The sequence below is a fragment of the Grammomys surdaster genome, unplaced genomic scaffold, assembly GCF_004785775.1.
Source record: "Grammomys surdaster isolate TR1022 unplaced genomic scaffold, NIH_TR_1.0 126821, whole genome shotgun sequence".
NCBI lineage: Eukaryota > Metazoa > Chordata > Mammalia > Rodentia > Muridae > Grammomys > Grammomys surdaster.
In genome coordinates, this window is record NW_021621608.1 from 1 (window position 1) to 11,468 (window position 11,468).

At 40.1% G+C, this 11,468-nt stretch overlaps 1 protein-coding gene across 1 annotated transcript; it reads left to right on the plus strand.

Annotated features, from left to right (window-relative positions):
• The first annotated feature begins 6,818 nt into the window (after positions 1 to 6,818).
• On the plus strand, positions 6,819 to 10,077 carry LOC114615523 (bile salt sulfotransferase 1-like). Its single transcript, XM_028761212.1, has 3 exons — positions 6,819 to 6,970; positions 8,056 to 8,264; positions 9,932 to 10,077. Exons 1-3 carry the CDS (start codon positions 6,835 to 6,837, stop codon positions 10,070 to 10,072), a joined length of 486 nt encoding a protein of 161 aa, XP_028617045.1. The 5' UTR covers positions 6,819 to 6,834; the 3' UTR covers positions 10,073 to 10,077.
• The last annotated feature ends 1,391 nt before the right edge of the window (positions 10,078 to 11,468 follow it).

The window sequence follows — 11,468 nt, forward strand, 5'->3', positions numbered from 1 at the left end:
GTTAGCTATGGAGGACCACAAGACTCAAGATGAGGTTGTTACTTTATACAGGGTAACCCAATCTCCACCCAACCTAAAAGGGGGGACTTCTGCCCCTAGATCAATCAGAGAGGGGCCACCCAGAACTCCCTCTGACAGGCGATCTGAATTCTTGCTTAGGCAGTGAGGCTAAGCACTGCAAGAGAATATCAATAAAAGATAAAAATCTCTCTCTGGGTTCCCTGAGGGACAAGCCTGACTGCATAGGGGTTGATGTCAAAAGTATCCCCTCTCCAGGAAAAAGACATTGGGATGGGTATGGCCCTCATGCCTCACTGGACAACGACAGGGGGACTGGAGCCATTACAATGTCCCCTTCAAATACTGGAGGTCAGGCCTCTATCCCCGCCTTCACAAGTTTAGAATTGCCACAGCCCTTCTATACTTAGAGAAGGGGGGAGATGTCACAGGCAGCCCTGCTTACACACTGAAGGCTTAAAATCAGCCATAGGCCCAAAATCAGCAATAGGCCTGTCATACATGTATACTAACATGAAGTCTTGGGTCTCAGTGGAAAAACATTGAAACAGATGGCTATAAGCTAATGTAAACAGGCAGCTTTCGTGGAAATTTACAACCCTGAGTAGTCATAGACCTTGTAAATAGGTAGCCTTGTCAGACAATACCAACTTAGATAAGGACAAGTGAGTCATAGGCAGAGTCATAGTGACTTGTCCCCTGAACCTTCACCCAGCCGATACCCGATTCTGAAGACATCTGTATACCCCCTGAACACCCACACTCCAGTGCCATTCCCTTCCCCACATCCTGACTTCCTGTGTTTATAACACTTGTGTGAATGAACTATGATTTGAGAAAAAATAAATTGTAATAAAAAAAAAAGAAATCGCAGCCTGTGTTCTTTCTTTATGGCAAGAAAAAGTGAGATCTGGAACAGATAATGCGGTTTTCAATCTCTTGTGTACCCAGATGCAACTTGAGACCTCAGGGTGTTGAAAACATGGCTGTGTGTCTTCCCTATCCCATTAGGCATGAAGGGGATTGTTGAGATCAGAATGGAGCAGAATCAGGTTCCATTCCTAGTGAGTGCTAAGAATACTGGATCAGACAGCTGGACTCTGAGGAGTTCTGACACAACAAAGATAACAGGAACAGGATCCAGTCAGAGACAGTGAGTGCAGGTAACACTAGAGATATTCAGATGGTGAAAGGCAAGCACAAGAACATAAGCAACAGAAATCAAGGTTACTTGGCATCATTAGAACCTAGATATCCCAGTATAGCAAGTCCTCAATACCCCATCACACTGGAAAAACAAGATACACTTTTAAAACCACTTCTCATAATGATGATAGAGGATGATAATAAGGACAAAAATAAGTCCCTCAAAGATATACAGGAGAACACAGGTAAATAGGTAGAAGCCCTTAAAGAGCAAACACAAAAATCTCTTAAAGAATTACAAGAAAACACAACCAAAGATCTGGAGGAATTGAACAAAAACATCCATGATTTTTTATTAGATATTTTACTTACAATTCAGATGTTACCCCCTTACCCCATTCCCCCCTGCCCAGGAGCACTCTATCCCATCCACCCTTCTCCTTCCTTCTAGGAGGATGTGCCCCCACCCACCCCTCACTCCCACCTCCCCACCCTTGAGTACCCCCACACTCAGTGTCCAGTCATCATGGGATCAAGGATCTACTCTCCCACCTGTGCCAGACAAGGCCATCCTCCTCTACATATACACCTGGAGCCATAGGTCCCTTACTGTGTGCTCCAGGCTGGTGGTTCAGAACCTAGGAGCTCTGTTTGGTTGATATTGTTGCTCTCCTCACGCAGCAAATCCTTTCAGCTCCTTCAGTTCCTTCTCTCTAAACCCTCGATTGGGAACCCTTTGATCAGTTCAATGGTTAGCTGTGAGCATCCACCTCTGAATATGTCAGACTCTGACAGACTTCTAAGGAGACAGCTATATCAGGCTCTTGTCAGCATGCACTTCTTGGCATCCATATCAGCATCTACCTTTGGTTACTACATGTGGAATACATATCCAGGTGGAATGGTACCCAGATAGCCCCTCCTTCAGTTTCTGTCCCACACTTTGTTTCCATATTTGCTCCCATGATTATTTTGTTACTCCTTCTAAGAAGGACTGAAGCACCCACACTTGGCCTTCCATCTTCATGAGCTTCATGTCGTCTGTGAGTTGAATCTTGGGTATTGTGAGCCTCTGGGCTAATATCCAATTATCAGTGAGTGAAAACCATGTGTGTTCTTTTGTGATTGTGTTACCTGACTCAAGATAATATTTCCTTATTCGAGCCATTTACCTAAGAATTTCTCAAATTCATTCTTTTTAATAGCTGTGTAATACTCCATTGTGTAAATGTACCAAATTTCTTGTATCCATTCCTCTGTTGAAGAAAATCTGGGTTCTTTCCAGCTTCTGGATTTTATAAACAAGCCTGCTATGAACATAATAGAACATGTGTCCTTGTTATATGTTGGAGCATCTTCTGAGTATACGACCAAGAGTGGTATAGGTGTGTCCTCAGGTAATGCTATGTCCAATTTTCTGAGGAACCAACAGGTTGATTTTCAGTTATTCCACCAGCTTGCATCCCACCAACAAAGGAGGAGTGTTTCTCTTTCTCCACATCCTCACTACCATCTGCTACTATTGGACTTTTTGATCTTAGCCATTGTAACTGGTATGAGGTGGATTTTGAAGGTTGTTTTGATTTGCATTTCCCAAATGACTGAGGATGCTGAATATTTCTTTAGTTGCTTCTCAGACATTCAAGTTTCCTCAGTTGAGAATTCTTTATGTAGCTCTTTACCCTATTTTTCGTTAGGGGAATTTGGTTGTCTGTAGTTTAATTTCTTGAGTTCTTTGTATATATTGGATATTAGTCCTGTATCAGATGAAGGATTGGTAAAGATCTTTTCCCAATCTGCTGGCTCCCATTTTGTCCTTTTGACAGTGTCCTTTGCCTTACCCAAACTTTGCAATTCTATGAGGTCCCATTTGTCAATTCTTGATTTTAGAGCATAAGCCATTGGTATTCTGTTCAGGAACTTGTCCCCTGTACCCAAGTATTCGAGGTTCTTGCCCACCTTCTCTTCTACTAGTTTGAGAGTATCTGGTTTGATGTGAAGGTTCTTTATCCACTTGGACTTGAACTTTGTACAAGAAGATAAGAATGGACCAATTTGCATTCTTCTACATGTTTTCCTCCAGTTGAACCACCACCATTTGTTGAAACTGCTGTCCTTTTTCCACTGGACAGTTTTAATTCCTTTGCCAAAATTCAAGAGACAGTTGTAACAGTTCATTTCTTTTTTTTTTCATATTCTTTTTTTATTGGATATTTCATTCACACTTCACATGTTGTCCCCCACCCCATCCCCACCCACCCGGGAACCCCCCATCCCCGCACCCCTCCTCCTCCTTCCCTGCGGATGTAACCCCCACCCACCCCCCCCACTCCCACATTCCCACCCTCAAAATTCCCACCTTCTGGGGCGTCCAGGCTTCATGAGGTCAAGGATCTCATCTTCCACCCATGCCCAGCAGGGCCCTCCACTCTCACGTATTCAGCTGAAGCCCTGGATCCCTCCCCAAGTGCTCCCAGGCTGGTGGTCCAGACCCCGGGAGCTGTGGTTGGTTGGTATTGTTGCTCTCCTCATGGTGCCACAAACCCTTTCAGCTCCTTCAGACCTCACTCTAACTCCTCCATTGAGAACCCCATGATCAGTTCAATGGCTAGTTGTGAGCATCTGCCTCTGAATAAGTCAGACTCTTGAAGGCCTCTGAGGAGACATCCATATCAGGCTCTTATCAGCATGCACTTCCTGACTTTCACATCAGAATCTACCTTTGGTGACTGCACATGGGATGGACACTCAGGTGGAAAGGTCTTCAAATGGCCCCTCCTACAGTTTCTGTCCCTCACTTTGTCTCCATATTTGCCCCTCTGAGTATCTTGTTGCTCCTTCTAAGAAGAACTGAATCCCCCCCCCACTTGGTCTTCCTTTTTTATGAGCTTCATGTGGCCTGTGAGTTGCATCTTGGGCATTTCAAGGTTCTGGGCTAACATCCAATAATCAGTGAGTGAATACCATGTGTGTTCTTTTGTGATTGGCTTACTTCACTCAGGATGATGATTTCTAGTTCCATACATTTACCTAGGAGACTCTCGAATTCATTGTTTTTAATAGCTGAGTAATACTCCATTGTGTAAATATACCACATTTTTTGAATCCATTCCTCGGTTGAAGGACATCTGGGTTCTTTCCAGCTCCTGGTTATTATAAATAAGGATGCTATGAACATAGTTGAGCATATATCCTTGTTATATGTTCGAGCATCTTCTGGGTATATGCCTAGGAGTGGTATAGCTGGATCCTCGGGTAATGCTATGTCCAATTTTCTGAGGAACCGCCACACTGATTTCCAAAGTGGTTGCACCATCTTGCAGTCCCACCAACAATGGAGGAGTGTTCCTCTTTCTCCACACCCTCACCAGCATCTACTATCACCTGAGTTTTTAATCTTAGCCATTCTGACTGGTGTAAGATGGAATCTCAGGGTTGTTTTGATTTGCATTTCCCTGATGACTAAGGACACTGAACATTTCTTTAGGTGCTTCTCGGCCATTCGAGTTTCTTCCGTTGAAAATTCTTTGTTAAGCTCTATACCCCATTTTTTAATAGGGTTATTTGGTTGTCTGGAGTCTAATTTCTTGAGTTATTTGTATATATTGGATATTAGCCCTCTATCAGATGTAGGATTGGTAAAGATCTTTTCTTAATTTGTTGGTTGTTGTTTTGTCCTATTGACAGTGTCCTTTGCCTTACAGAAACTTTGCAATTTTATGAAGTCCCATTTGTCAATTCTTGATCTTAGAGCATATGCCATTGGTGTTCTGTTCAGGAACTATTCCCCTGTGCCCAAGTATTCGAGGCTCTTCCCCACCTTCTCTTCTATTAGTTTCAGCGTATCTGGTTTTATGTGGAGGTCCTTTATCCACTTAGACTTGAGCTTTGTACAAGGAGATAAGAATGGAGCAATTTTCATTCTTCTACATGTTGTCCTCCAGTTGAACCAGCACCATTTGTTGAAAATGCTGTCCTTTTTCCACTGGACAGTTTTAGCTCCTTTGTCAAAGATCAAGTGACCATAGGAGTGTGGGTTCATTTCTGGGTCTTCAATTCTGTTCCATTGATCTTCCTGCCTGTCTCTGTACCAATACCAGGTAGTTTTTATCACTATTGCTCTGTAGTACAGCTTGAGGTCAGGGATGGTGATTCCTCCAGAAGTTCTTTTATTGTTGAGAATAGTTTTCGCTATCCTGGGTTTTTTTGTTATTCCAAATGAATTTGATAATTTCTCTTTCTAACTCTGTGAAGAATTGAGTTGGAATTTTGATGGGGTTTGCGTTGAATCTGTAAATTGCTTTCAGCATTTTAGGCAATGTACCACGTTACTCAATTTTTTACCTGTTTGATTTTTGCTTTCCTATATTTTTAAGGTATTTTATTCTATTTAAGGGCTTTTACTTTTTTACCAGTGCTTTTCTGTATTTTTTCCATAAACTATTTATATCCTCTTTAAATGACATGATTATCTTCATGAGATAGGATTTTAGTCCAACATCCTGGTTTTCAGGTGTATTAGGCTATCCAGGCCTTGTTATATTGGAAGATATGGGTTATGATGGTATAAGTAGAATCATTCTTAGTTTCTCTAGTCATTTGCCAACAGGAGAGCATTGCTTGTCCCTGTAATTTCTCCATCACTATGGACTGCAGATCTCCAATATAGCAGAGTAAGAGGATGAGACTATGGCTTAACTTTTACACCCAGAATAGAATGTAATGATAAATTTTGGAAACAGGCATGAAAGAATGACATAGAAAACTGGTTTCATCTGGATTTTTTTTTGCTTAAAATATTTAACACAACTGCAGCGTAATTTTATCATTTTTAATCATTCCCCAATATCCTCCAACTCCCCAATATCCCACACTACCCACAGCCTGGCATCCACAATCCCTGGGGCTTCAAGTCTCTTGAGAGATAAATGAATGTTCTCTCACTTAAGCTAGACCAGACAGTTCTCTGTTGTATATGTATGTATTTGGGTCCTCATATTACCTAGTGTATGCTGTTTGGTTGCTGGTCTATATCTGAGAAATCTCTCGGTGTCTGGGATAGTTGAGACTGCTGGTGCTTCTATGTGTATGGAGATGAAATCCCACATGGATTTTCCAATCTCAACATACAAGCCCAAAGAAATGGACTCAGTAGGTTGTCTATATAAGTGGGCAAACATAAATGGCAACAAATATTAAAGAAGACATCATAAACATGGGACAGGGAGGGAGTGCTTTGAGGGGAAGAAGGGCAGGTAATGTAGTATGAGTTTCCCAAAGGAAATCACTATTTTTTAAAAAAAGAATTGCCATGGAAATTTTCTGTATGATCGCTGTCATTTTTCTGCACATTTAAAAATCATTCTCAAAGCTAAATTGTATTAAATATACATTTGAAATTAACCTGCATTTCTTTGTTCTATTGCTTCTTACTTAGTTTCTGGTTTGGGGTAATAAACTCTGGCTCACAAATGCTGCAGAACGTTCTTTGTATGAGTTCTAAATTGCTCAATAAAGTTACCTTTGACTGTGGGTTACTGTTTTTATCTTTTCCTATCAGTAGCTAGTTTCATAACAAACTAGAGAATGTTAATGATTTATTTACCTGCACTATAAATTTTACCTCTCAGCATTTGCTATAAGCTGAAGAGAACTTACAAAGAGCTATACATGATGTCAGACTATAGTTGGTTTGAAGGAATACCATTTCCAACCATAGGGTTTGAAAAAGAAATTATGGAAGATGTTCGTAATAACTTTGTGGTGAAAGGAGAAGACTTGATCATATTGGCTTATCCGAAGTCAGGTAAGGATCATAAGTAAGACTGATTGTGAATTGTATGAGAGAGGTTAGGGCTTTGATCATCATTCATTTTGGATGATGAGTAGAATGTTCAACATATCCAGATTGTAAAATGATTTGTGGTCATGAAGATTTGTGTGTGTGACACTCAGAGAAAGACCTCTCATCTGACCTATGTGGACAGAGTTGATCAGCTATGGGACCAGAACAATGATGGTGGACCCGGAGGCAGAATCTGGCATTGCTATCTTTCCCTGTGGGGAAGATAGAAGAAAAGGGAGAGTGATGAGGATAAACAGAAGGAATAGCACCAAGAGATAAAGGAATTTAAGTGAGGATATGTTGAAGAGAAGAGAATGCTACATAGAATTATGATGGACCTTGTCCCGGAATTGGAAAGATTATGAAAATCAAGAAACCAAACAGCGATTTTATGGTGGTTTGGGGAATGAATATTTGCTGTGGTGAAGAAGCACTGAACATTTGGTAAGGATTAGGCTGCTGATATAGAAAGCACAATGACACAGAAAATCCAAAGGCAGTAGTAATACAGGAAATAAAACAACAAGACAGTAACTCAGAGAAGGAAGCTAGAAAAACATCCACTGACAAATGAGCAAATAAATACAAATGAAAGTTTGTGTGGTAAATATTCATAAGAAAATTTATTTAACTTAAAAAAACTACTCAGTTATACACTGCAGCATGGGTGCCTCTCAATGGCAGTGAACGACATTAATGTACGTAGTGTCAGAGGGCAGACACTATGATTACATTGCTGTGAAATATCTGGGATAGTCAAATTCATTCCACCAGAATGTAGAATGATGATGACACAGGGCAGGAGGAGACATTCCATGGGCAGGTTGGTGTTTACTAAGTTTAGTGTCCCACTTTTGCAAAATGAAGACTTGAGCATATGCTGACTGAACATACTTTGTACTTACACCATGTGGACATTTTGAACACAACAAGTCTGTGTGCTTGAAAATGGACATTACTGTAAATTGTATGGATAAATATTCTACTTGAGGCTTCTTCACAAGTACTCTTGAAACGAGTGACTGTCGCTTTTCCTTTTCATTCAGGAACAAACTGGCTGGCTGAGATTGTCTGCTTGATTCAGACCAAGGGAGATCCCAAGTGGGTCCAATCTGTGCCCACCTGGGAGCGTTCACCCTGGCTAGAGAATGATGAACTACATATGTTATTAATAAATAAGGAAGGACCACGACTCATGAACTCCCATCTTCCTATCCATCTATTCCCCAAGTCTCTCTTCAGTTCCAAGGCCAAGGTCAGTGTCCAGTGGTTGAGATAATCTTTGACCAAATTCTCTTTGAACTTATTTTACCCTGACAGGTTTTGGAGCACTTTTAGAAATGTAAAGGTGGGATCTCATTGTCTAGATGATGCTGATGTTTCCCCACCTCAGACTACATTAACGTTCCAGAATGTGGACTATCACACAGTGATCCTGAGAAGCTTTAAGTAATAAAGTGAAATATAACACTAAGAGATTCAGAAACTACATATATAGGTCAAGCAGAGTTCAAACTCTACAGTACAGTCGATATTACTGTATTATTTTCATCAACGTCAATGAATCAGTCTTAATTATAGCATATACCCCAAGCCCTGTGGGTGAATCACCTAAGCCACAGTTTCTCGTTGGGGAAGCAGCCTGACTAGGCATCTATGTTCAAAGTCCAGTGGTACACACAGTATCATGCTGTTTCTAGCTGTCTATTGACATCAGTAGCCATACGAATCCCCCATGAAACTGAAAGAGAATCACTAGAAGATATCAGAGATACCCAGGGTCTAACCAATCATAGCCGCAAGTTAGTGAGAAAGTTCTTTGTAAGTTCCTCCACCACAGAATGTATAAATAGTTTATGTTCCAACTGCAAGACAAACTTAGAATAATCTCTCCTTAAAATGTCTCAATGAATTTGTGACCATTAACATATATACATGTGTCTTATCTGGATTTGAAAAAGTTTTGGCTGGGGAAATTGAAGCCTAAATACATGAGTTCTGGGATAATTGGGACAAAATATTAAGTAGCTTTTTATTAAGAATGATTAATTTTGGGGCTGTAGAGATGAATCCATGGTCAAGAGAGCTAACTGTTCTTCCAGAGGTCCTGAGTTCAATTCCCAGCAAACACATGGTGTCTCACAACCATACATAATAGTATGTCTTCTGGTGTGTCTTTAGACAACGACAGTGTACTCAAGTATATAAAATAAATGTATCTTTAAAAAAAGAATAACTCTTAATTTATTTCTTTTATGTTTTGGAATCATAATAATAAAACATAATTATATGCATCATTTCCCCATTCCCCTTTCTCCCTCCAAACTCCTCTTTTCTCTTTCAAATTTATGGTTTCTTTTTTATTAATTCATGTTGCATGCATGCATGCGCAAACACATTCCTAAATATATTCTAATGTTTATATATTCATATATAGACATATATTTGTGTTTCAACTGTATACAACATACTACTAAATAAATAAATAAATAATCAATATATTCTAAAGAAATTTATATCTTCCTAAATCCTTCAGTACAAACTTCTTAATCAGTCCAATGTTAATTGTATGAATATTTTATGGGCTGTGCATTTGGTGTTGGATAAACAATTATGATTGTTTGATCGTTACAACTGTTGAATCATTCTGGTTTGGTTTTTGTTTTTTTGTTCTGTTTTGTTTTTTTTGTTTTTCGCTATCAATTAACTAGACATTTTGCTGTTTTATTTTATAAATCAAATAAAATTAGAAAAAGGAAATTATGACTATATATTTTTTCACTCATGTATGTGTTTTACCCAAATAAAGATAATAAATGTTTTTTAGAAACCCTTGCATGTTTTACTGACATTTCTTATAAACTATGCCAGTTAAAGAGTAAGGAATGACCATTGACTTTCATCTACATGTTTTCATTTAAGGTTATCATCTCATCAGAAATCCCAGAGATATTCTTGTTTCTGGTTATTTTTTCTGGAGTAAGACAAACCTTGCGAAGAATCCAGAGTCACTGGAGACTTATTTTGAATGGTTCCTCAAAGGCAATGGTGAGTATTCTGTGAAATATGGGTGATGGGGGAAACTCAAAGACATTTTTTTATTAATTAATTTATTCATTCATGTTATATCTCAATATCGAGCACCACTTTCCTCTCAATATCTCCCTCCCACAGATGCTTTCCTCATTCCCCTCTTCTCTGAGAAGGGGTAGATGCCCCCAGAGTATCTCCCCTCCATGATACATCAAGTATCTGCAGGACTAGGGACATCCTCTCCCACTGAGGCCAGACAAAGCAGCCCAGTAAGGGGAGTGGGATCTACAGACAGAAAAATTCTAGGGCAGCTCCAGCTTTATTTGTTGGGGGACCTGCATGAAGACCAAGCTGCACATCTGCTGCATATGCATAAGCATATGCATATGCATAAGGGGCCATATGTCTAGCTCATGACAGCTTTTTGTTGGTGCATCAGTCTCTGAGAATACCCAAAGGTCTGGGTTAATTGACTCTGTTGATCTTCCTCTGGAGTTCCTATCCAATTGGGCCCCTCAATTCTTCCCCCAACTCTTCCACAAGTCTCCCAGAGCTCTACCTAATATTTGGCTGTGGATTTCTACATCTGTTTTGTCAGCTGCTGGATATAGACTCTCAGAGTATAGTTATTCTAGTCTCTTGTCTGCAAGCATATCAGGGTATCAGTAATAGTGTCAGGGATTTTTTCTTGCCCATGATGTGTACGTTAATTTTGTCTATTCATTGATTTTAGACTGTTTCAGTTTCTGCTCCATCTTTGTCCCTGAACATGTTGTAGGCAGGACACTCCATGGCCAAATGCTTTGTGAAATTCTTGCTGTCATTATCCTTCCACTGGGAGTCCTACATGGCAACAGAAGGTGGCATTGTAGGCTCCATAACTCCTACTGTGAAGCGTCTCATATAAAGTCACCATAATAGAGTCCCTGGAGTCTCCCCCATGCCAGGTCTCAGAGATTATTTTCTTGGCCTGGAACTCTCGATATAGTCAGGGATGACTTTGAAGCTTGGCTCCTCCTTCTGCTACCTCTTGAATTCTAGGACTACAAGCACCTACTCTGTACTTTATTTGATGCTGCAACTCAAACGCAAAATTTCATGTGGGTTACCTAACTTGTCTAAATCTCTAGCCATTGAGGAACTTTTGTAGGCTTCATTTTGTGCTTCTACATTCAACCAGTCTGTGGGTCCAAGGCTCATCAACATTTGAAACCTGATTGTGAAGTCTTTCTGTTCTCACACATCACCAAAGAACAGGAAACAGCCACAGCTTGCCCCATGACATACAATTTCAGCACCATTTGTAGTATCTCGTCTTTCCAACCTTAATGTAGATGCATCAGTCTTCATTTGAGTAAGAAATGTCCCACATAGGCCCCCACATTTGAACACTTGTTTCCCAGTTGGTGGTGCTTTTCCAGAATGT